Below are 25,499 nucleotides of genomic sequence, written 5' to 3' on the forward strand. Positions count from 1 at the left end.
TCTTTTTCTATCACAGTATAGTGATTATTAAACTGCAACTAACAAATACTTTTTAAACATTGATTTACCTCCGGAGGCACAGAGGCTTTCTCTCAGTGTGATCTAGGAACCTTTTGCTTCCTTCTTTCACTCGATCCCAAACTCACATTCTTTGGCTGCTCACTTCTTCCTTATCAGACCAGTTTCTGTCTCTTGGTCCTGTGAACATTGCATTTTATTCAGCAAGTTACTTTCAGCTCAGTTCCTAAAGGCCTGTTCCAGACTGCCAAAATAGAGCTGCTTGGGGTCTCTTTGGAGATATGCTGTTTAAATGATGCATGGGTCCTAAGAATCCGGAAGCTGCACCAAAGCTGCACTCCAGTGCTTAGGAATGGAGTGTGGCTTTGGCGCGACCTCCGGACTCTTAGGACCCATGCATCATTTAAATAGTGTACCTCCAAAGAGACCCAAAGCAGCTTTATTTTGGCGGTCTAAAGTCTCCCAAGTTTTCAGAATACTACCTACCAAACCTTATTTCCTAACAGAGACTTTTCTGTACCGTTTCGCTTTCTTTTCTTAAGCTAGCCTTCTTTCTAACACTACATTATGTCCTTAGTCCTTCTATATTTCTTGACCCTGTTCTGTGTAGGTTTGCTGTTACCCATTCTGACACCCAAAGTGGTTTTTCCCCTGCTCTTCACACAAAAGTGAAGTGTTGTGAATGTCTGTCTTCTGCCTGGGAAATTAAACTCGTAGTGAATGTTCCATGCCACGACTGGATGTTTGAACCAGTGTGCTAAACAAAACATACAGATGTCTTTTGTGTGCAACTTATCTTCATTTCAATATATTTATATAGATATGTAATTTCCCACATTATAACCACCTTCTTGTGTCTGTTGTGCTTGTTTCCAGATACAGACTTAGTGGTTGGTACACTGAAAGAAAATGAAGATCAAGATGCCAGGACGTTGTCAGCCCCCAAAATATCAGGACTAGAACGGAGTCAAGAGAGGAGTCAGGACAGCGATAAAGATCCATTGCTCGACCCTGTTGTGCCTCAAAATCTTTGCCCTCAGGTTTCTCAGCCTTTCGTCCCCCCTCATTTGGAATCATCTTTAGAGACGCATTCTCCAATCCCTGCTGTGATCCAGCGGTCGGAGCCTTCTCGTTCCTCCCAGCCTGAAGCACCACAGAAGCTTCAGACCTCAGAGGTGGCCCAGCATCCCACAACACCTCCATCCCAAATACAGCGCCCACTAAGGCCACCCTCTCCTGGACATCAAAATTTGCCATCCTCCCAGCTGCGTCCTCCATCCTGCAGCCTTGCACAACAACTCTCGGGGTATAACAGTAGCAGCTTGAGCATCAACAGTTTGAGGTGAGACCCTCATTGTATATTTTCCAAGTGTATTGTAAAGGTAGAGGTGTTAAAGGCCCGGAACAGATGGGCCTTTGAGGCGCACTTGTGACATGCAAGGGTTGCCTGGTGGGCGGAGCGCCCACACGCCCGGCAGCCCTTGAATGTGACGAGGGCGCCGCAGCTGTGGTGCGCCCACCAGATGCAGTGCGTGACAGTGATGTCGCAGCTGCGGCACCCCCACACGGGGTGGCGCAGCTATGACATCATGACGACATCCCTTCTGCCTGCATTGAGATCCCTCCAGATCATCTTAACAGACAGCAGAAGTAATAGCTGAAACAAAATGTAATTCTTTGACTCCAGCGGTCATTTTCTCTCTCTCTCTCTCTCTCTCTCTCTCTCTCTCTTGCCTGATGAAGAAGTCAGTGGAGCTTCAAAAGCTTGTGTGATGTGTCAGATATAAAGCAGATCTCTTTAGCGTCCAGCTTCCCGCACTGTCCAACCGGATGATGGAGCCACATCACCCATCCCAAAGCTCCTGTGTTTTTTTTTAATGCGCGTATGACTTCTGGGCATTTGTGTTTCCTGACATTGCCTGTTTTTGTTTTCCCAAACAGCAGCAGCAGAAGCAGTACTCCTGCTAAGACTCAGCTGCCGCCGCCGCCTCCTCCTCCTCCACCACCACCACCCCTTCCACCTCCACATATAGCCCACCACGCCTCAGCATCACCTTTCCCCCTCTCTTTGCCAAACCACAACCCGCTCCATACCTTTCCACCCACCCTTCAGCCTCCTCCCCACTCCCATCACCCCAATATGTTTGCCCCTCCTACAGCATTGCCCCCTCCTCCTCCTCTGACATCAGGGACACTGCAGGTTCCAGGCCATCCTGCTGGGAGTGCTTACTCAGGTAAGGACCGGAATACAGTTGGCCCTCCACATTTGCAGCTTTGAATTTTGCGGATTTGGTTATTTCAAGTTCTGATTAATATGCTTCTCTCTAGCAATCCCTAGGTCAGTGATGATGGACCTTTTAGAGGCCGAGTGCCCAAATTGCAACCCCAAATCCACGTATATACTGCAAAGTGCCGTGTCCCTCTGGCTTTCCAGTAACAAACTCTGGCAAACTCTGTGCTGGGGCGACGGTACATGTGGCCACAGAGAGGGCCCTGAGTGCCACCTCTGGCACGTGTGCCATAGGTTTGCCATCACTGCCCTAGGTCCTCCAGCATAATTCTGCCAGAGGTTGACCACAGAGTTGTGCTGGAAAACCTAGAGAAAACACTTCTCTAAGCATTTGTAGGTCCTCCAGCATGATTCTATGGTCAGCCTTTGGCACATGTTGACCACAGAGATGCACTGGAAAACCTGGAGATTCCTAGAGAGGTCTTCTCTTTGTGGCTTTTCCACATTCACAGGGGTCCTTTATCCCTAACTGTAGTGAATATGGGTGGACCATTGTAAACTGTGAAGGGAAATAGCAAACGTTTTCTTATCCAAGGATTGTTATCTTCTGGGTGGGATGGACGAAAGGAGATTCCCTTTCCAAGCAGCCGGAATGCTATATTTGAAATGGCTTTTGCTGCTTATATCCAAAGCATTAGGACTGTTCCTTCATTTTATTTTTATTTTGTTGTGGTGAAGCAGTGGGACTGAAAGCCAGCATGGCGTAGCGGTTTGAGTGTCGGACAACAACTCTGGAGACCAGGGTTCGATTCCCAGCTTGGCCATGAAGCCCACTGGGTGAGCTTGGGCAAGTCACATGCTCTCAGTCTTAGGGGAAGGCAATGGCAAACTTCTTCTGAACAAATCTTGCCAAGAATGCCCCATGATAGGATTCATCATAAGTCGGAAACAATGTGAAGACACACAACAACAACAACAACAACAACATGAAGTTGGTCTATAGTGCTGGCTTCTCTGCTGCCAGTCCAGCTCACATCTCTAGGTTGCCCATGGGTTGATCATAGAGGATGCTTTCAGAATCCTGATCAGGAGAGTCATGCACCCAGGTTTCCTAAACATGTGCATCCTATGTGTTCTTACATAAGGGCGGGTTACAGACCACCGAAATGTGGCGGTCTGCTGCCGCCGCCGCTTGCATCATCCGGGAGCTGCAGCAGCCAAACCACACGACTCCTGGACGCTGCAAAGGAAGGAGCGTGGAAATTGCGCACTCGCTGCGTCACTTCCGGGGCGCGACATGCGGATGCACAGCGTCCGCTACATCAATATGTCACGCACTCTGTGTGTGATAGGTTTAGGGGCGTCTGGAAGAGACGCCCCTTTTTCAAAATGGGACATCCTAAGGACGTCCCTTATGGCGGTCTGTAACCCGCCAAGGGTTCTTAGTCTCCAGTGAGGTCAGGACCACTGGCCTCGTTTTTACATGTGATTAATGTGTGATTTGTACTATTCCTATCACCTCTATCTAACACGCCGGGCATACTGCATAGATTTCCAAGCATTCCAAATAGAAAACTGACAGCTGCAAGGGTTACCAAAAACAATGCAGTGTTTGGATGCTCTTACTCTAAATTGTTCATCTTTCCCTCCTTTTCTTCAGCCTCATAGACTATAGGCTTATACCTCTTTACCGGGAAGAAAGCACTATTGCACTCAGTGGGCTTATGAATTATTTGTAAAGGTTTATTGTTACAAAAGAAAACACCCACATTTTGGGGAAGAAAGTTCTATACTGAAGGATTGTAATGCCCACATACCATGGTGAGTCTTGCTGAGACTGACCCTAGAAAGTAAAGGGCAAAGGGCTTAATGAAAGTAAGAAAAGGAAAGAACATTAGAGGTTTGTTTTTGTTTTTTGCTTGCTGGCAGATATGACAAAGTGGGAGCAACAGAGGAATAAACTGCCTCATGGTAAGCTGAAATTCTCAGCAATCCTTTTTAGTCATGATGACCTGTTCCAGACTGCCAAAATAAAGCTGCTTCGCGTCTCTTTAAATGATGCATGCATCCTAAGAATCCGGAAGCTGCACCAAAGCTGCCCTCCAGTGTTTAGGAATGGAGTGTGGCTTTGGCGCTACCTCCGGACTCTTAGGACCCATGCATTATTTAAATAGCATACCTCCAAAGAGACCCAAAGCAGCTTTATCTGTGGTGCGTTACAGACCACCCTAAAGCGGGCGGTCTGCCACCGCCGCGATTAGCTGCAGCGGGAAGCCCCAGCGGCCAGACTGCGAGGCTTCCGGCCACAGCGAAAAAGGAGCACTGAAATGGCACTCCTTTTTGGCCCCCGGATGTGGATGGGCGCTGCCATTTAGGACGCGCTCCGCCCGTGTTGGGAACAGGGTCGGTTAGGAAGGGGCCACCCTTCATAACCCTAGCACGCCCCTTCTTAACCCTAGGACACACGGAATGCATCCTAAATGGTGGTCTGTAACCCGCCTGCAACAGGCCGATGTGACCTAAAAAGGACTGAGTGGTGTCTGAATGGGGGGGGAAAGGACTAAAGTTATTTTTCTGCATTTCAGAACAAGACCTTCTCCGCCAGGAACTGAATACTCGATTTCTGGCTTCCCAGAGCGCTGACCGAGGTGCTTCCCTGGGCCCACCACCTTATCTGAGGACCGAGTTCCACCAGCACCAGCATCAGCACCAACATACGCACCAACATACGCACCAGCACACCTTCACACCCTTCCCACACGCAATCCCGCCCAGCGCCATCATGCCAACTCCAGCACCTCCCATGGTGCGTACCCCAGGCAGAAATGTGAGGATAAGTAGAGCACAACTCTCTTTTGTTGCAAAGGTTGTTGTAGTGATTCAAAATAGTAAAGGTAGAAGGAGTTCTGGGAGTGAGTGTTTTCTTGGCTTGAGATTAAGAGCTGCCACCTTCAGAAAGGCACATAGTACAGTTCTCTGGAAAGTTTTATCTCTGAATGGTGTGTGTGTGTGCGAATCATCATTACAAGAGAGGATATACATCTTCCAAAAATGACATAAGTTTGCACCATATTTTTGTACCTCAATTTATATTATCTCTCTATAGCTAGATTTTCGGAGATTGTAATATTTCTTCTTGTTCAACTATTGATCAGATATAGCTACTTGTTGAAGGGCAAATCAAAGACTCTCCTCTCTTAACCTTCTTTGGTTTTGCGGTGGATTGGGACAAGTCAGACCTGAGAGTGGATCACTGTCTGACAGTCTTTCAGTAGAGAACTGATTTCCATAAAGCAGGATACAGTCAGATGTCGTATTACGCAAGGGATCCATTCCGGGACCTTCACGCCGTATGAAATTCATGTGCAACCTGGAATGCTCTTTTTCTTACCCAAAATGAACGACGAAGGCAATGTGGCCACCAAAAAAACATCAGTATTGACTTTCTGATGCACAGGTATCGTCAGAAGAGGAAACTTCATCAGAAGGAAGGACATCAGAAGGTGGTCCTGGTTTTAGCACCAGGATAAGGTTGATGATTCAATGTCAGTTTTGGAAGCAGACTTTGTTGATGGTTGGAGCAAGCGCTGTCGATGCTTGGAGATCCTCGGTTGCCAAAACCTAATTTGGAAGAACATCCTAATGAGAAGTTGTTGCCTCTTTCTTTTTAACCATCAAAATGTTGCTGCAGGAGTTATAACCCTACAGTGATCATACTGGTGACTTGAATGGTGTGTTCCATCTAAGGCTTGTATTCCCTAATTTTATCCTTTAAGGTCTTTGCAATTTGAATGAATTGCTTTGGCAAACTTCTCTAATGTGCACATGGCTGGTTCTGCTTTCATTTCTTCACCTTCCTCTTTCTCTGAAGAGGTCTTAACAAGTATCTCCAACGGCTTATTGGGTAACGCTTTCTTGTGGCTGTCGATATATACCTCTACTTCCGCACCCAAAAGTTTGGAATACCCTTCCCCATCAAGTTTTCTGGCTGCATCAATGATTCTCCGAACATCTCCATCAACCCCTGGGGCAGCATGAAAGTTCTCTGCAACATCACTCCATAAGTTCACCCAGCAGACAGTTACAGTTTCTGGTTTTAATGCATCCATTGTAGCTTTGATTAATGTTATGGCATCAGTAATAGTGAAGGATTTTCAGCACTGCATGATATCCACATCAATTGCTGCTTCAGTGTGATCAAATAGCATGGATATACATTGCCTTGACAAAATGAATGATAGCCTGGTCAAGGGGCTAACTCAGTGAGAATGCATTGGGAGGTAAGAAAACAATGTCGACATCTTCATTTTCAATAGCAAACAGATTTGGAATGGGCAGGTGCACTGTTTATTATGAATAGGACTTTAAATGAAATACACTTCCTTTGACAAATATTTTTTTCACTTCTGCGATGAAACGTTGGCGAAACCAATCAGTAAACAAAATAGTTGTGAACATTTTCTTATGATGCCGAAAGGAGATAAAGCTTATTTTGTTTCAAGAGGCTGCATGGTGTCTTCAATTGGTACGCTACATCTGACTTTATGATGTGCTCTGCAGAGCTGCAGATAGGAATAGAGTTCATCCATGTTTCCACCTAAATCTATGCAGTCATACCTTACTTGCAGTAAATGACTTGACGGCACTTGTTTGAGGGGATGCCCTGCTGAAGTCCTAAATGCTCTCTGGCATAGCACCTTGCCGTCAATAGGAACACGTTTACTGTTCATGCCTTCCAAACACAAATTTTAAGGCCTGCATTTTTTTTCAAGATGGCAATTTATTTATTTATTTAAATTGCCTTTACAATTTGGATATAACTTTTTATAGTTTTGGCATAGCAAAGCTACCGTAAAGTTGTTTTCCCCCACTTCAGAATTTCGCAGATAGAAGATTCATTATTAACTGATGTTCAATCAGTTAATAACCGATGGTCAATCTTCGCAAACTCAGAACAGCATCCTAGGCTCATATAACCTGGTTAGAGTGATAGTCTCAGTTCATTTGCTGGTGTTGTGGGAAGAAGAGACAGCGTTCATTGGTGCAACACATGGCTTTGCTTGCAGAGTGTCCCTGGTTCATGCTCCAGCTGAAATGATCTTTGGTAGAATGAATGGGAAAGAGCTTTGCCTGGGAATGTGGAGGGCTGCTGTAAGTCAGAACGGACCATACTCAGAGCAGAAGACAAATTTACATTCACTTTTGCTCACTGATAGACTTGAAGACACACAATAACAACAAGCTTCAGTTGAAGATCCAACACCAGGCGGTATATTGTATGTGTTACACACAACTTACTCATTTCCTCCTCACATCTTTTCCTGGAAGACAGAACTTCACATATACATACAATTTCTATTTTGTCCTGTAATCTATTGTGACAAGAGTCTCATGATAATTGTTCTGTGTGCCTTTTGCTAAATGTCTGTGGCAGCTCTGGAGGCTCAGGTTCTTAGGCTTAGATTCTAGCACTATGCAATTAGGTTCTGTTTTTCAGGCTTGTTCCAGACTGCCAAAATAAAGCTGCTTCGGGTCTCTTTGGAGGCATGCTATTTAAATGATGCATGGGTCCTAAGAGTCCAGAGGTCATGCCAAAGCCACACTCCATTCCTAAGCACTGGAGGGCAGCTTTGGTGCAGCTTCTGGATTCTTTGGATGCATGCATCATTTAAACAGCATACCTCCAAAGAGACCCCAAGCAGCTTTATTTTGGCAGTCTGGAACAGGCTTCAGATTATGTTATAGAAGTAAACCATGTAGATTGATATGTGGTATTTTCACTTACAAAATCACTAAAGGTTGCAGGTCTTGTCACCGTTCTGCCTTTCACCCAAAATGCAAATTAGAAGTTGGATATCTTGATTTCTTTTTGTTGTGGAGATAAATTATAGATATGAATTGGGATGTTACTGTGGTGATTGAGTTCAATGCTGAACGAGACCTTGAATTCTGGCTGTTAATGAAAAGTAAATGTGTTTCTTGCAAACGTCTTGAACATTTAAATCAAGGATGGCCCACATACCTTTCAGGTCTTCCCTGGAGCACCCTCCCTTTTCAAAAATAGGGACCAAATATTCCCCAAAAGGCTTTAAAATGCAATTGATTAGTTGGTTTGGGGTTTCAAACCCGCACAACTCTCCGAAACCTTTTCCAGACAAGCTCATATTCTTTGGAAAATGAAACCAGAATCGGTATGAAGTCACTTCCATTTTTGAAAGATGGACTACGGAGCCCCCGAGGAAGGTGGAAAAGGGCTAAAACTTGGCCTCCACACGGTTGCACATCCTTAATTTAAATAACAAGAATAAACATTAATTTGTGGAGTCTCATGACAGCGATGGGATTTATGCTGTATTGCATAGCTAAATTATATCCGTGCATATTTCTCGATCTTCTGCTAATGAGTCCGCAAGTGGGATATTGCTAAAGGAACTCAGCTGTTTATTGTGAATATTGTCAAATGCACATTAATTAATTCAGATTGCTTCCATGCTTATGCCTTTTAGCATTACGTCTTAGACAGGGACGTAGCCAAGGGGGGGTTCTTGGGGTCCAGACCCCCCTTCCATTAGAAAAATGAATGGTGCATGCTGCTGTGCCTCCATGCCCAAACCCCATTATAATGGTGGCACTTAGTCTGGAACCCCCCCCCCCTTCCTAAAATCCTGGCTACGTCCCTGTCTTAGAAATGTTCTGTATGCTGAGTTAAAATAGGGGTTCTACACATTATAGTTCTAGCACTGGTAGTTAAAATTTTCTAGGTACAGGCTCTGGACATTTATTGCTTATTGTTCAGTTCGTTTGAGCTGAGCCAACCCTTTTGTGGTAGCTTTTGTTACACATCGGAGGAGGAAAGAGTTATTATCTTCCTTCTTCCTTCCTTTATTAATTGAACAGAAGGATCGTTATATATATATATAAACTGTTATATAACCGGAAATCAAGCTGACTAAAAGGATGAGTTTTAAGAAGCAGCTCTTCAGCATTTCCCTTAACCGCAGTGGACAGAAAGCAGTTGAACATCCAGAACCTTTAATCCTCTGGATTAAAGACCTGAACAGTCTAATTTCACGTTAGACATCCACCATGAACAGGGTTGTGGTGCAGTTTTATTGATAGGCTCCTATCTCCTCTTCCATTAGCTGCCCCAAATAAAAATTCAGGCCTGAAAAGGCATTGGAGGACATCAAAGTATTGTAGAAGATGGTGTTTTGGAGAATTAAAAAAGAATTAACCCCTGCCCAAAGTATATACGATGCCCAAAGTCCAGCCAGCATGTTCAACAGCTGTGTAATGCTGAGCGCCAGTGGGAAATGAACTGGTAAGAAACAGAATGTCCTGTTTGGTGGATATAGTTGGCTGAAACCGTCATACATAATGGCAAAGACACACTGCAGGTCCCACCTTTCAAACCTAATTTAAACATGAAAGCTTTGTTCCTGATCCTCCCTTCTGGTTTCTTCGGCCTGTTACAGACTGCCCAAATAAAGCTGCTTTGGGTCTCTTTGGAGGTATGATATTTAAATGATGCACGCAACCTAAGAATCCGGAAGCTGCACCAAAGCTGCCCTCCAGTGCTTAGGAATGGAGTTTGGCTTTGGCGCGACCTCTGGACTCTTAGGACCCAGGCATCATTTAAATAGCATACCTCCAAAGAGACCCAAAGCAGCTTTATTTGGGCAGTCTCTAACAGGCCTTCATTTCACTACCTCTCATCTTTGAAATTGTATTTTTGACTCTGCTGAACCCAATTGGATAGTTTGCCTTTCAAACTACTTGCTGAATCATACAACGTAATGAGTGCGTGTTTTAATCCTTTTGCAGTTTGACAAATACCCTACAAAAGTTGACCCTTTCTACCGTCACAGTGTGAGTTCTTTGAATGTATTAATTGTTTTTATTCCATGGCAACATTGCTACTCCCATCAGTGGCAGAACATCCACTTTTGTGTTTCATTCGCTTTTGTCATTCCCATCAATATTGTCAGTTGTCTTATTACCTTGTTAAAGATACAGCATCTTCTTCATTTTTCAGAACCAAAATGCTGTATTGCCATGACCAAGTCTAGTCATTTATTCTGGATTGAGAGTTTATTTTATTTGCAATTAATTATTGACTATAGAACCCACTATGCTTAAAAATTAACAAGAATGGGAGCCAGGTATCTCACAATTAAACAGAACAAATGCAATTAAAACTTAAAACGAAAAGACACATATAACATTTAAAACCCAATTTGAAAACACCAATAAAAATAGACGGAGTTCTCCCCTAATCAAAAATATCTTTGCACGAAGTGAGATCACTTGCCATTAAAATATCCATCTCCATTAAAATATCCATTAAATAAAAATGTTTAGCTCCAATAAGCATGGTGCTCCCACAATAACATTACAAGCTGCCTTGGGAGCTGGAGAAAATCTAGAGAGCAAGTGCAATCCAGTTGCAAAATGTTACAAATCCAGTTGTAAAATGGAGCTTTGCTGTCTTTGTTAAAAGAGGCTTTGTTAATAGAGGTATTCCTATATCAAACTAGAACTCTGCCATTATCATGGAGTAGTGCCAAATGGTTTCTGGTTAGAAATAGTAAAGATGGTAGTCTCAGTCTCAAAGCCAGTGTGTTGTAGTGGTTTGATTGTCGGACTACAATCCTTGAGACTAAGGTTCGATTCTTCTCTCAGCCATGGACACCCACTGGGTAACCTTGGGTGAATTACACACTCTCAACCTCAGGAAACCACATGAAAACCACCTTGGGTCACCATATGTTAGAAACAACTTGAAGGCACACAGCAGCAAAAGTATGAGTCTGGGAAATCATGATTTCAGTCTGTAGTTGGGATGTAAGTTGTTCAGGGGTAAGAACTGAATCATGGTTCTTCCACTTGGAGGCTATCGCTCCGGCTAGTTGTTCAGTATTTCAGAAATCTGTGCCTTAGATCAGTATGCTCAGATTCTCTGTGCGCAATAACTGTCTATGTATTACCGCATACGTTTTTCTCCTCCCCATTCCCTCTTTTTGTAGATAAAGCTAGCTGATTACCGTATATACCCAACTATAAGTCAAGAAATCTTTACCCCAAAATGACCTCCAAAATCCTGGGTATACTTATCCACGGGGGAATAGGTCCTTCGACCAAGCCTTTCCCCAGCCAGGCTGCCTCTGCAAGGGACATCCCAGCTGGAGAGATGCTAGGAGAGGCGAGCAATCACCTTGCAACTTCTCCATAGCTGGGTTTCCTCTGCGGGGGAAAGCCCAGCTGGGAACAGGCTTGCAAGGGTGAGCAATCACCCCGGAGTCTCTCCCCAGCTGGGCTTCCTCCGTGGGGGAAAGCCTAGCTGGGGAGAGGCTGGGAAGGGTAATCGATCACCCCGCAGCCTCTCCCCAGCTGGGCTCCCTCCTTAAGTCCGACCCTCGACGTATCCACGAGTCATATAAAAATCCACACTTTGGGCCCCAAAAGTGGACCTCGACTTATACACAAGGTCGACGTATAGACGACTTGTAATGACTGGGCCCTCCAGTCATTTGGGGACTTCTCCTGAACCACAAAGGGTTAATCTGGGGGGAGGTGGCACCATCACACAAGTATATACAAGAAGTCTTTTCATAGCCTTGTCATCTTTTCCTTTGCCCACCCTTTCATGACAATCTTCAGTAGTCCATAAGGATTTTGTATAACTGGGTCATCAAGAGATTAATGTCAGCAGCTTCGCAAATCGTGTAATTGATAAACTGCCTCCATCTCTTGTTGATACTATAAAACATGCATTTAGAAGAGTGTGCGGTGTCCTTAACTAATGCTTTCCTCCCTTTTGTCACAGTTATTCCACTCCTACCCTCCAGCTGTATCAGGGATTCCTCCTATGATTCCTCCTACTGGTCCTTTTGGCTCACTACAAGGAGCATTTCAACCCAAGGTAAATTACAGCTGTGTGGAGGTGGTGTGAGTTTGTGTGTGTGTGGGAGGGTTAGACAGGGTTTTTGTGGGTTTAATGGCCTGTTACAGACTGCCAGAATAAAGCTGCTTCGGGTCTCTTTGGAGGTATGCTATTTAAATGATGCATGGGTCCTAAGAGTCCGGAGGTCGCGCCAAAGCCACACTCCATTCCTAAGCACTGGAGGGCAGCTTTGGTGCAGCTTCCGGATTCTTAGCACCCATGCATCATTTAAACAGCATGCCTCCAAAGAGACCCCAAGCAGCTTTATTTTGGCAGTCTGTAACAGGCCAATGTTTGATTTTTATGTACTATATAATGTTGTTACCCGCCTCGATCCCCAAAACAGAAGAGGCAGGATATAAATAAATATTTCATTCATTCATTCATTCATTCATTCATTCATTCATTCATTCATATGCTTTGAGTTAATTACAGTAAGGGATAGGGATCTTGTTCCTAACTTTGGTTCTTCCAAGATTTTGCCAGCATGACCAGAGGTCAGGGATGTGAAGGGGTTGTCCAACTTCTGGGACCCAGGGCTGGGCACCACTACTGTATATTGTTTTTCCTGGAACAATGTGACTTTGAAGAAGGACTCAAAGGGAATTAAGAGGCGGTGGCTTCCAAGCACAAGGAAAATTGGGCCAAATCCTTTTTGGGAGCAAGAGATGGAGGTGGATAAATGAGTGTCTCTGGAAGCAGTGGAACGAAGGCCAATGAAAGCTTTGAAGCTTGGGCAGAATATGAGAATAGACAGAAAGCCACCAAATAGGTTTAAAGAGATGAGCAGTAAGATCAGAGTGACAAGAGAGGGGGAATAATTTTGGCATCAGGGTGCTGAATGATTGTGGATGAATCTAGATAATAGAAGACCCGAGGCAATAACAGTGCAGTATCCAAGACTAAGGTCCTGGGCAAGAGCATGAAGAAGTTTTTGGAAAGATAAGAAACATATTTTTGAAACGTTAGAAGGGGTATGTGGCGTGATGTGCTGATGAAATGAATGAAATCTGAGCTACCTTTGGCGAGGGTATTTTATACTGTCCCTGCAACAGAACTGAGTTGCCTAAATATGAAGAATGTGGTTCATAAGTTAAGGATTCTGCATCCGTGGGTTCAACCATCTATGACTTGAAAATAACCTCCCACCCCCCCAAATAATTCCAAAAACCAAACATTATATTTAATGGGACTTGAGCATACACGGATTTTGTTATATATGGGGGGATCTTGGAACCAAACCCCAGCGTATAACAAGGGTCCACTGTAATTAATCGAAGAATTGGTTTTAGCAGGAGTTTAGCAAGGAAGGTTTTTTAAAAGGGGTTTTAATAGGGTTTTAAAATATTTTTATTGTATTTTAAAGTGTTTATGGCCCGTTACAGATGGGCCTAAAAGTACTAGGGTTAGAAAGGAGCGTCCTTTCCGGACACTGTTAACCCTAGCACGCACGGAGCGCGCACAAAATGGCAGTGGCTGTTCCACACGGCCGCCGCCATTACGACGTCACGACCGCGCCGCCTCCAAATGAGGCGGCGCGGGCGTGACGTCTTTGCGCCGCCTGAGGGTGCCTAGTGCGCCCTTTCCGCGGCGTAAGAAGGCGCTCCGAAACGGAGCTCCTTCTGGGGTTTGCGTCGCTGGGTGCAGCATTTACACGGCTGCATCCAGCAATGCAGAGGAGAAAGGGGCCAAGCAACCCCTTTCTCCTCCTCCCCGCCGTCGCCGAGTGTCCTTGGGGCTTGAAGCCCCAAGGACACCCCTTTCCAGGCCGCGGGGAAGTGGCCTTTTGCCGCTTTCCCGCGGCCTGGAAAGCAGCGGATCGGGGCCTCGGAGGCTGCTAGTCTGGAAGCTGAGGCATACAGCAGGGAAAGGGGCAGGTGCAGGCTGCCCCAAACGGGCAGTCTGTAACCCGCCTATGTATTGTGAATAGTTTAAATCTAGTTTAATATTAATCCTTTATGTGTTTTTATATATATTAGACTTGTTTTAATTTCTGAATCTCCTTGAGATCCAGCCAAAAGAGGTAGTTGACATTCTTTGGGCCGAAGAAGACAGCTTGGAAGGAGTGGCCTCTGGCCCCGATCAGGCTGGGACTATGGCAACCGCACACCATGCTCCAGAAGCGGGCTTCCACTGTGGTCCCAAACTGGCAGCCAGCAGTAGAGGATTTAATCTACTCTTAAAAGGGCTGGTTCTTGCCGGCTTGGTATGGGCTTGGTGCAGCTTCTGGCCATTTGGGGGGCATGTGCTCCTAAAGCATTGGCCTGTGTGTTTCCAGCCTTTGTCACTGAGATTGTTTTGGCACTACTGAGAGAGTTGTATTGTAGAACATTCCAGGCTCCCATCTCTCTCTATAAAGAGAGGAGAACCCCATCCAGGACACGTAAATTACCCAACTCTTGGAAACACCTACTCACAGGACCTCTGTGTCTCCAGGACTGAACCACAGTTACCTAGACTTCATCCATTTTTGCCACTTCATCCAGGCAATGGTCTAGGTTGCACATGATCACATTGCACTCAAGTTTAACAGAAGAACAGCTGAGTGTCAGCTACATTCTGACGATACTCTATACTGAATGCCTTAATAACAACTCCAGGTGGTTTCATATAGATGTCAAAAAGATATGGGAATAAGATGTATCCTAGGAGCGGACACACAATCCCACTGTAGAAGCAGAGCAATAACCTTACATACCTCTTGCTGAATCCCACTGCATAAATAGAAGAAGAACCTCTGCAATTCAATTCCTCACTGGAGGGTACCCTGTAAATGCTTTTCAATAAAAGGGTGAAACAGGGGGGCAAAATAAAGTGGTTTCTAGCTGCTTTGCAGGCTTGGCGTTTCGACAACGCACACCTCAAAAGCAGCCGGAAACTGGAATGAAGCCATGCTCCGGAGCCAAAAACCACAGCAAAAAGAAGCGGTTACTCCAACACAAGGCAAAAAAATGTCCATCTTCCCGGATGCATATAAATGCCCTGATGCAAGTGTGGGGCTGTGATAAAGCAAAGAAATTAAAATGCAACAACTCCAATTGATGTAATTACAAACCAGACAGTCCAACAAGGGGCCGTGGTGTGAAGGGGGCATGTGATTGTGCTTTGACAATGTATCACTCACACACCAATGCACCAATGTCATGTACTGGTAGAGCATTGCACACATGACTGGTGCGGCTCATCAAAGAGGTAGCCATGCAATGGGATGGCATCTGGGCAGACGTGGGAGGTTATCGGGGGTCACAGGTAGTATGCTTGTGTGATGGTATGCATGCATGCTGAGGAGACAACACAAAGAACAGTACCAGTGGGAAGGCTTGATGCCATGCTGTGTGGCCAGGCCATGCACATTCGGCTCACCTTGGAAGTGGGTCATGTGTGCAGCGAGGTTTTGACCCACTTTTGCAAAAAGCAGGATCAAGCCACTTTTTGAAGGCTGATTTCCTAATCTTGGCTCCAAGCTAGAATAGATCTAAACTACTTGACATTGTCTAAAACTTCCTGAACGTGGCATATAACTGTAAGTAATACATTGTAATCTTCAAACAGTTGATAACAGTCATGTTGTATTTATTTTATTTGATCTAAAAGAGATCTTCAATTGTACAATGGTTTTAAGTTACTTGTGAATATACTCAACTACTATTTGTATCTGTATGTTACATGCGCAGGCTTCTAATCCAATTGATGTCACTACAAGACCTGGAGCTGTCCCACATACCCTTCTACAGAAAGATCCCAGGGTAAGTTCCACAATGTTATGACTCCTAAAACTAAACCACAGTGTGCATCACAATAAGATGAAGTATTCAACTCTGACCCTTTCCTGTGTCCAAAGTCCCTGTTAAATGCTTATTTTTATGGTGTATCCCGTCTGGGCCATGAGTGAGAGATCAAAGGGCGTCAAAGATATTTGAGCAACAAGGGCAGCATTACGCTGGCGTTGCTCAACTTTCCATAGCTTAACGGAGAGTCCACAACTCTTAAAAAAAATCTGGAACTCATTTACAGACTGCCAAAATAAAGCTGCTTGGGGTCTCTTTGGAGGTATGCTGTTTAAATGATGCATGCATCCTAAGAATCCGGAAGCTGCACCAAAGCTGCCCTCCAGTGCTTAGGAATGGAGTGTGGCTTTGGCGCAACCTCCGGACTCTTAGGACCCATGCATCATTTAAATAGCATACCTCCAAAGAGACCCAAAGCAGCTTTATTTTGGCAGTCTGTAACAGGCCTCAGATAAAGGCTTCTATTTATCTCAAATCACACTCTACTTATCAGACAGTGGCCACTTAAATAAAGTGGAAAGTCTTATAGGCCTAATTTCTGTTGTTAATATTTACTAGAGTAGATCAATGGTAAATGAATTGGGTCTACCTGCATTTGGACTCACCGTTCAATAATTGAATGGGTCTCTTCTAGTTGGGATTAATGAACAAACATCAGCCAGAATCTTCTAAGTTGCAGCCTTCTGTTTCTCTTTAATCAGTTTCCATCTTGCCTGAACCAGTAATGGGGGATTGGGAGCATGAAGAGTTAAGCATAGGAGGTGATAATTCCTTGGGGTCTTAGAACAGTTACCGTATACACTCCTGTATGCATCAAGAAAGGTTGGTAAAAACCTGGGTCGACTTATCACAAACCTATCACAGGTGAATATGTGAAGGACCGTACTTACATCTTTTATCAAAAAGGAACCATCCCCTTCTTCAAGTAGCATGGCGAAAGGTGAGAGAACCTAAAAGAAGCACTGGCACACTCTACTTCTGACCTTTTTGAACGCCTGGGCAGGAAAATGGCAGCAATGGCAGCTCAAAAGAGCGTCGAAAGGAATAGGCCTTGAAGAATTGGCATGAGACATTTGTGTGTGTTTGCCAGCTTTTCTGGGTTCAGATCAGGCAAAGTTATCGCATTAATGTTAAAGGCTATAATAATCACTGCTAGCGTAGGGCCTGAACAGACAGGACAAAATAGAGCTGCTTCGGGTCACTTTGGATGCATGCTGTTTAAATGCCGCATGGGTCCTAAGAGGGCCGAACCCATGCCAAAGCCATGCTCCAGTCCCAAGGACGAGAGCACAGCTTTGACGCAGCTTTTGGCCTCTTAAGATACGTGTGTCAAATGCAGACTTCCTTCCCATACCCTTGTAAGCTATTTCTAAACATTCATCTTGCAATGTTGTATGAATGAGTTAACAAAGAAGCAAGCTCACAGAAATAATGCTTATTTTGGGCGGGGGGGGTTGATGGATGAAACAGAAGTGAAAGCATAATTCAGATAGCTAGTCAAAGAGGGAAAAAATGAGAGAGTGGATCAAATTCCACCTGGGTCCTAGAGCAGATCAACCCAGAAATCTCTCTGGAAGCCAAGATGACTAAACTGAGGCTTTCGTACTTTAGATACATCATGAGAAGGCAGGACTCATTGGAAAAAACAACAAGGCTAGGAAAGGTGGAGGGAAGCAGAAAGAGAGGAAGGCCGCATGCTACATGGATGGACTCTATTAAAGAGATTATGGCCTGTTACAGACTGCCAAAATAAAGCTGCTTCGAATCTCTTTGGAGGTATGCTGTTTAAATGATGCATGGGTCCTAGGAATCTGGAAGCTGCACCAAAGCTGCCCTCCAGTGCTTAGGAATGGAGTCTGGCTTTGGCGCAACCTCCGGACTCTTAGGACCCAGGCATCATTTAAATAGCATACCTCCAAAGAGACCCCAAGCAGCTTTATTTTGGCAGTCTCTAACAGGCCTATGAGTTTGTAGGAACTAAGTAGAGCAGCGGGGGACAGGGATTTTGGAGATGCCTCATCCACAGGATCACTGTGGGTCAAAACTGACTTGAGAGCAGTTGACACCAACCAAAATCTAATTACTTATTTATCAGTTTCCGTCCTTAGGTTTGCAACCTAAAGACATAACACACATAGAAAGGAAGATGGGAAAGAAGAAGAAAAAACAAGTTCAGATGTCAGTTTTTACAGCAACAAAAAAATTGGGATAGAAACAGTTCAAATAGCTTGAAAGAATTACTGAGATATGATGGAATAACTCTGCTTCTTTTTCTCTGTCAAGGTGAAGGAAATGCATACTTAGGCTCTAGAAAAGGACTTTGTGTTACTGTTTAAAACCACCACAACTAGGCTTTTAAAATTCCCCCTTCGCAGTGAAGCACTAAAGATTTTTACTGGGGTGATAAATTATTTGAGTGACAGGATTTTCATTTCCTTTTCTTCTCTCTCTCTCTCTCTTTCTCTGTTTGCAGTTGACAGATCCATTCAGGCCCATGTTGAGGGTAAGAAGGTTAAGTCTTATTTGACCCCAGTCTGCCTCTCCCAGTGAGTTCCCAGTAGGAATTGCTTATGAAATGCTTCCACTCATATGTCTCTCTGGATTACCTGGTTTTGTTTGTCAAGAGGTGCAACAAATGAGGAATCTTAGGTCTGTTCCAGACTGCCCAAATAAAGCTGCTTTGGGTCTCTTTGGAGGTATGCTATTTAAATGATGCATGGGTCCTAAGAGTCCGGAGGTTGCGCCAAAGCCACACTCCATTCCTAAGCACTGGAGGGCAGCTTTGGTGCAGCTTCTGGATTCTTAGGATGCATGCATCATTTAAACAGCATACCTCCAAAGAGACCCCAAGCAGCTTTATTTATATCAGAATATATACCCATGAAGCTGCACAATTTCTTTTTATCATCAATATCTAGAAAGGTCTGTATTGCCTAATCGCTCTTCTGGTGGTTTGCCAGACGTTGTTGGAGGAGCGTGTTGCCTTTCAGTGGCTATGACCCTAGATCTATATAAAGCGCAATATGAGTATAAACTATACAAAGGAACAAGAAGAAAGTGTTTAACGGAATGGTGCCTCCACATCCAGCGAACCAGCCGTTGTATTTCAGCAGCATGTGTCCATTGAAAATCAAAAATAGAGGGACATGGAGTTTAATCCATGAATGGGAACGGTCCAGGCACAAATGTGCCTCACCTCACTAAAGAGTTTTGGTTACAAAACTATCAGTTGCAAAGAGATGTTGATAAAATATTGGGGGAAACCTGCTTATGGTACAAGCTGTGTAACAATGGTACAGCCTTTTCAGTAAGTCCTTTGCTAAAGGTTTCAGGAAAGAACTACGGCGACCACTTGTAAAATATTTAGGGGTTGAATGCAGCCCGTGAAGAGCCAAAACATTGGTAGCACGCAGTCTCACAACAATGTGGATTGTGTACTATCCCTGTAACTGAATAGATATTTGGCTGGTGGAGACACAGTAACCCCCGTTGCACCATTTCATCAGATTCTAGAGGCCACCTTGAATCCGTTTTGGGAGACAGGCAAGATATAAATCCCATAAACAAACAAACATACATACATACCTGGTGGTCCTGTGGTTGGATTCTAGACCCTGTTAATTCCCTAGTAGCATCGCTGATGCTGAGGAGTGACAGGACGAAGAGTGGCTCATCCACATCCGCAGGACCACCAGTTCCCTATCTTAGGTCCCATACAGACAGGCCAAAATAAAGCTGCTTCGGGTCACTTTGGAGGTATGCTGTTTCAATGATGCATGTGTCCTAAGAGTCTGGAAGCTGTGCCAAATCTGTGCTCTAGTCCTTACGACTGGAGCATGACTTTGGCATGGCTTCTGGCCTCTTAGGGCGCATGCATCATTGAAACAGCATACCTCCAAAGTGACCCGAATCAGCTTTATTTTGGCCAGTCTGTAAGGGGCCTTAGTTATAAATGATTTCTTCTTGCTTGACTGTATATCAGTGATAGGTTTACAAGCTGCAGCACTGCTTTCACTTGTGAAGTGTCTCCTTTACAAGCTTAAAAATACTTCAAGAATGCCCCAGTGCATGGCTTTGAAGGTATTTGGGGCAGGCAGTATTTCTTAACTAACCAGTCCTAAGAAGCCCCCCAACATAGCTTCCTAGCTACACCAAAATGAGTTTCAAGAACGACAAATGAAAAGGAAGAAAGGCAACAAGCAACAGTTGTCCGATGATGAGAAATTCAATGTCCAATTTATTGTTATAACTGGTATCATTTTTCATAAATTCTTGTGTTTTTCTTTCTCTTTTTGTAGAAACCAGGCAAATGGTGCGCTATGCATGTTCATATTGCATGGCAGATATACCATCATCAACAGAAAGTAAAGGTGAGTCTCTGTGGTCATACAGCACTGTCTACAAACCAGTTTGTTTTCCATGAGAAATGATATAACGACAGAGGACATGATTTGCACAGATGACCTCCCAGGTTCAGTCCCCAGTTGGAAGATTCGGGTGTCAGGAAAGACTCTTCTTCTCCTGTAAACCTGGAGAGCCACTGCTAGCTGGTATAAACACTGAGCTAAAGTAGTCTGTCATTGTATAATTCAACACAGAGAAGTGTAAGGTACAGCACTTAGGGCAGAAAAATGAAATGCGCAGATATAGGATGGGGGACACATTGCTGAATGAAAGTACATGTGAAAGAGATCTAGGAGTCCAAGTAGACCATAAGTTGAACATGAGTTAACAGTGCGATGCGGCAGCTAACAAGGCCAATGTGATTTTAGGCTGCATCAATAAAAGTATAGTGTCTAGATCAAGGGAAGTAATAGTGCCACTCTATTCTGCTTTGGTCAGGCCTCATTTGGAATACTGCGTCCAGTTCTGGGCCCCACAATTCAAAAAGGACATTGAGAAACTGGAGCGTGTCCAAAGGAGGGCGACTAAAATGATAAAGGGTTTGGAAACCATGTCCTATGAGGAAAGGTTCAGGGAGCTGGGGATGTTTAGCCTGGAGAAGAGAAGGTTAAGAGGTGATATGATAGCCCTGTTTAAATACTTGAAGGGATGTCATATTGAGGAGGGAGCAAGCTTGTTTTCTGCTGCTCCAGAGATTAGAATGCGGGACAATGGATGCAAACTGCAGGAAAAGAGATTCCAGCTCAACATTAGGAGGAACTTCCTGACAGTAAGGGCTGTTTGATAGAGGAACAAACTCCCTCGGAGTGTAGTGGAGTCTCCTTCCTTGGAGGTCTTCAAGCAGAGGCTGGATGTCCATCTGTCAATGGGGATGCTTTGATTGTGATTTCCTGCATGGCAGAATGGGGTTGGACTGGATGGCCCTTGCGGTCCCTTCCAACTTTATGATTCTATGATTCCTCTTTTACTTTCTTCATCTATCTGTCTACACACACACACACACACACACACACACACTAGCCTTGTAGGAATTTTTAACAGTTTTATTTAGTACGAACTTATTTTAGTATGGATTACAATCTATTTCACCAGAGTACAATATTAGGCTTCAAGTCTATATTCACGTTCTACTTTTCAGAAGTTAGGGTTGGAGGGCAATTGAATTCAGAAAATTAATTATGATATTAACCCCAGCAATAGACAAGTAGCATCAACATTTTGGCAAATCAGGAAATCAGCATGGCGCAGTATAGCTCTGCTAAGCAATGCATTTCTGAAGCAGCAAAATAATTAGTAAATGTTTTGTTTTTCATCTTGTTCTCTTTGCATCATACATATATGGATCTATGCTTGCAGAGAATACAGGACCTTCTTGATAGCTGTGATTTTGGGGGTACTCTTTCCCCTCTTGTCCATGTCTGAGGCACTTGCTCCTTAATTCTATTTTTCCTCTCCTGTTGAGATGTCAAGAGAGGGACTACAAAGGTTCACGTTTCTTTACCTTTTCTTATCTTATTCTAAGTTCTTTGAAGTAGTAGTCTCCATCTCTCTTCTCATTGTTGTCTGCTTCTTCATATTTCATTATGCCAGCAACCTGTTTCTGTTTTGGAGCTCCTTCCAGCACCGTGGAAAGGGCGCCCCAGGCGCCCTCGCGCGGCGCCAGGATGTCACTTCCACGCTGCTCCGTTTGGAGGCGGCGCGGTCGTGACGTCCCAATGGCGGCACCCATGTAGAATGGGCGCCGCCGTTTTGTACGTACTTTCCCCTTGAAATTACTTGGTGCTAGCATAGCTGCTATTAGATCAGGAATAGTGTATCCTGGAAGACTGAAGTGTTCCGACAACAGTTTCTCATATTGGATTTGTGTCCCCTCTTGTTTTAAAGATATAGATTGTCTTATCTGCTTTACGTAGAAAATTAGCAAGTGAAAAACAAGCAAGCAAAAAACCTTGCTTTTGTGGGTGATGTTGTTGAGTCCAGTGTTGCTAGAGTCAATGTGGAGACAGCGTAGGTATCTGAGTTTGTTATGTCACAGTGTTTGTATTCATGTTGTGTGGTGCTGGGGAACAGCTCTTTAAGGTTGAGAAGTTGTATATAAATGAGCATAAGGGCTATAAGAAGCAAGTGTCATTGTTAGCCTTACTGGCAGGTTGCAGCTGGTTGGAGCACTTTCAGTTGGGAATAGTGTTCTGTCATGATTGGGTCAGATTAAGATATTAGCTTTGACATGTCTCCCAGGTGATACACAGAACTGAATTTGGGCCCTGAATCTGGATGGGAAGGAAGACACACAGGCCTGTAACAGACTGCCAAAATAAAGCTGCTTTGGGTCTCTTTGGAGGTATGCTCTTTAAATGACGCATGGGTCCTAAAAGTCCGGAGGTCGCGCCAAAGCCACACTCCATTCCTAAGCACTGGAGCGCAGCTTTGGTGCAGCTTCCGGATTCTTCGGATGCATGCATCATTTAAACAGCATACCTCCAAAGAGACCCGAAGCAGCTTTATTTTGGCAGTCTGGAACAGGCCACAGGGTTTTTGGCCAAAGGTTCCAACTCTCCAGCCTTTGCACCCAGCCTAGCTATAAGAAGCAAGAGCTGGTCAGATGGGCAAACCTTATTTGGAAGCATCACCAACTTATAGAGCTTTCAGTGTTACATGAACAAGGAACAAGTGCGCATGGGAAAGTATTGTTTTGCGTAAATTGCAAGGCTTTATTCCTAGACAACAGAATCTGTAATGCCATCATTCTTGCAAACAAACAGACGTTCTCAGAGTAGGAAAGTCTGTCTCAAAATTGCTATTATCACTTTCTGACATTGACACTGGACACAGTTCTTGCAATTATAGCAGCTATCAAAAAGCAAGTGAAACAGACAGACTCAAAAATGGATTTCAGACATGTTTAACCTACATGATGGCTTCATTTAGAATAGCTCAGCAACTCAGAAATAAAATAGTAAATGGTGAATATATTTTTGCGCCTAACATAGTTGCCTCTTTTGGGTCTATGTTGTTCCTTAGTGTCAATGCATGCTGATTTCCTGACTTACATTTCATATAATGGGTCTAAGGTGCCCTTGTGTATTGTGCGTTAGTGGCAAAAAACATACATTTGTCTTTCTAAACCTTTCCCGATGTTCTATTCACTGAGGTGCTTTGGGGTCTCCAGAGCACAAAGAGCTGTGAATCATAACAAAACACATCCTCCAAAATTAATATTTCTTAATAAACCTTACAAAAAACGTGTCTGTCTTTTTCATAACTGCGCTCTTTTCATTTTTGTTTCAGAAGCAGATGCAGTCAGATCCCCATAAATTGGACTTTGGTCTGAAACCTGAATTTCTGAGTAGACCGCCAGGCCCTAGTCTCTTTGGAGCGATCCATCATCCTCATGACTTGGCTCGACCATCAACTCTCTTCTCTGCAGCCAGTGAGTCTGCAACCTGACAATTCAATACTTATTTGGTAATAAGGGAGTGCAGAGTATGGAGGTTAGATGGTCAGTATTGCCAAAATATGTACACAGACTGTGTTGCTCTATCTACAGGCAGGAATCCACAGTGAAAGACGGATGCCTCATGTGGTCTAGGCAGGTGGTAGATAGGAGTTTTATGACCTTGCATATCTCCAAACAGACTGTCTACTGCAAATATGTGTAGAGCTCAACAGATGCCTTTGACGCCAGGATCCCTTTCCTATCAAGTGGAGAGCTCTGTTCAACTTTCCGTAGCTTCTTTTATGTTCTTTGTATTAGTTCTTTGTATTGATGAGAATGGGGGTCATGAAGTAAAGGGTAGCAGTTCCTCAGAGAAAGTATGGCCTGTTCCAGACTGCCAAAATAAAGCTGCTTGGGGTCTCTTTGGAGGTATGCTGTTTAAATGATGCATGCACCCTAAGAATCCAGAAGCTGCACCAAAGCTGCACTCCAGTGCTTAGGAATGGAGTGTGGCTTTGGCGCAATGACCTCCGGACTCTTAGGACCCATACATCCTTTAAATAGCATGCCTCCAAAGAGACCCGAAGCAGCTTTAGTTTGGCAGTCTGGAACAGGCCTTAGATGTGTTTTAAGTGAAATAATAACATTTTTTTCCAGGTAACTTTGTAAAACAATCACACTATGTACAGTCTAGCCTTAATATAGGTTTCTCAATCATAAAAAACCCAGAATGTTGTGCCTTCTTGAAATGCAGGTTGCATGCTAGACAGACAGACAGACAGACAGACAGACAGACAGACACCGATGCTCTGAATGTTCTCTAAACCCCCTTTTGATACTTTGATCCTTTTGTCTTTTGCTTTTGAATTTATTTTGGTAGGTGCTGCCCACCACACCGGCCCTCCTTTTGGCCATCCTCCGCACCACAGCAACTTTCTTAACCCGGCTGCCCATTTAGGTAAGTTGAAGCATCCTACAAAACCAAAGTGGTGATGCCCCTATCATATGTGAGAACATTTCCAGTGATGCTAGCCATAGTCTGAATGCATGTAGTAGGACTGACCTTCTTGAGCAGGACCTAGATCTACTCTGGGCCTCAGTGGGACACCGGTTGAGAAAACTGTGGATGCTCTGACCTATATTCCATTGTGGAAGAAAGGTAGGATATAATCAGTGTCATGTGGTTCTCAAAGGTCCCTCCTCTTCCCAGAGTTTTCTATGTGCAAAATTTACACGTGCATCGAGTTAAATATTTGAACTTACTGAAATAAAACTCTTCTAATTTTAACAGTGTTGTTTCCTTATAAAATGTTAAAATGTGAATATACGCGAATGTGCAAATGAAAATGTGCCCATTAAATCAACAAAATGTTTTTATTAATATACTATGTCGAAGGGTGGGGGGCACAACAAATGCATATAGACATAAAGGGGATTGCAAAGATAAAAAGTTTGAGTACCACATTCATAACCCATACATGACTGGGATTGAGTAAATGGCTTTTCATTTAAAAAATCTAAGGCCTGTTCCAGACTGCCAAAATAAAGCTGCTTCGGATCTCTTTGGAGGTATGCTGTTTAAATGATGCATGCGTCCTAAGAATCAGAAGCTGCACCAAAGTTGCACTCCAGTGCTTAGGAATGGAGTGTGGCTTTGGCGCAACCTCCGGACTCTTAGGA

General features: G+C 44.1%; 1 protein-coding gene across 11 annotated transcripts in view; it reads left to right on the plus strand.

The window, feature by feature from the left end:
* The window catches only part of AUTS2 (activator of transcription and developmental regulator AUTS2), a 608,784-nt gene that overhangs the window by 564,897 nt on the left and 18,388 nt on the right, over positions 1 to 25,499 (plus strand). For 4 of the 11 annotated variants that reach the window (XM_089493361.1, XM_089493360.1, XM_089493351.1 and 1 more), the window contains 10 exons: positions 895 to 1,360; positions 1,960 to 2,252; positions 4,834 to 5,075; positions 10,073 to 10,117; positions 12,075 to 12,170; positions 15,866 to 15,937; positions 18,453 to 18,482; positions 20,278 to 20,349; positions 23,672 to 23,813; positions 24,700 to 24,777. In XM_089493361.1, the coding sequence (XP_089349487.1) occupies positions 895 to 1,360; positions 1,960 to 2,252; positions 4,834 to 5,075; positions 10,073 to 10,117; positions 12,075 to 12,170; positions 15,866 to 15,937; positions 18,453 to 18,482; positions 20,278 to 20,349; positions 23,672 to 23,813; positions 24,700 to 24,777 (1,536 nt within the window). The remainder of the gene's footprint in view (positions 1 to 894; positions 1,361 to 1,959; positions 2,253 to 4,833; positions 5,076 to 10,072; positions 10,118 to 12,074; positions 12,171 to 15,865; positions 15,938 to 18,452; positions 18,483 to 20,277; positions 20,350 to 23,671; positions 23,814 to 24,699; positions 24,778 to 25,499) is intronic. The other 7 variants (XM_089493353.1, XM_089493354.1, XM_089493352.1 and 4 more) reach the window with 7 other exon arrangements.

Source organism: Sceloporus occidentalis, unplaced genomic scaffold, assembly GCF_023333645.1.
Source record: "Sceloporus occidentalis isolate IW3139 unplaced genomic scaffold, rSceOcc1.0.p SCAF_64, whole genome shotgun sequence".
Classification (NCBI taxonomy): Eukaryota; Metazoa; Chordata; class Lepidosauria; order Squamata; family Phrynosomatidae; genus Sceloporus; species Sceloporus occidentalis.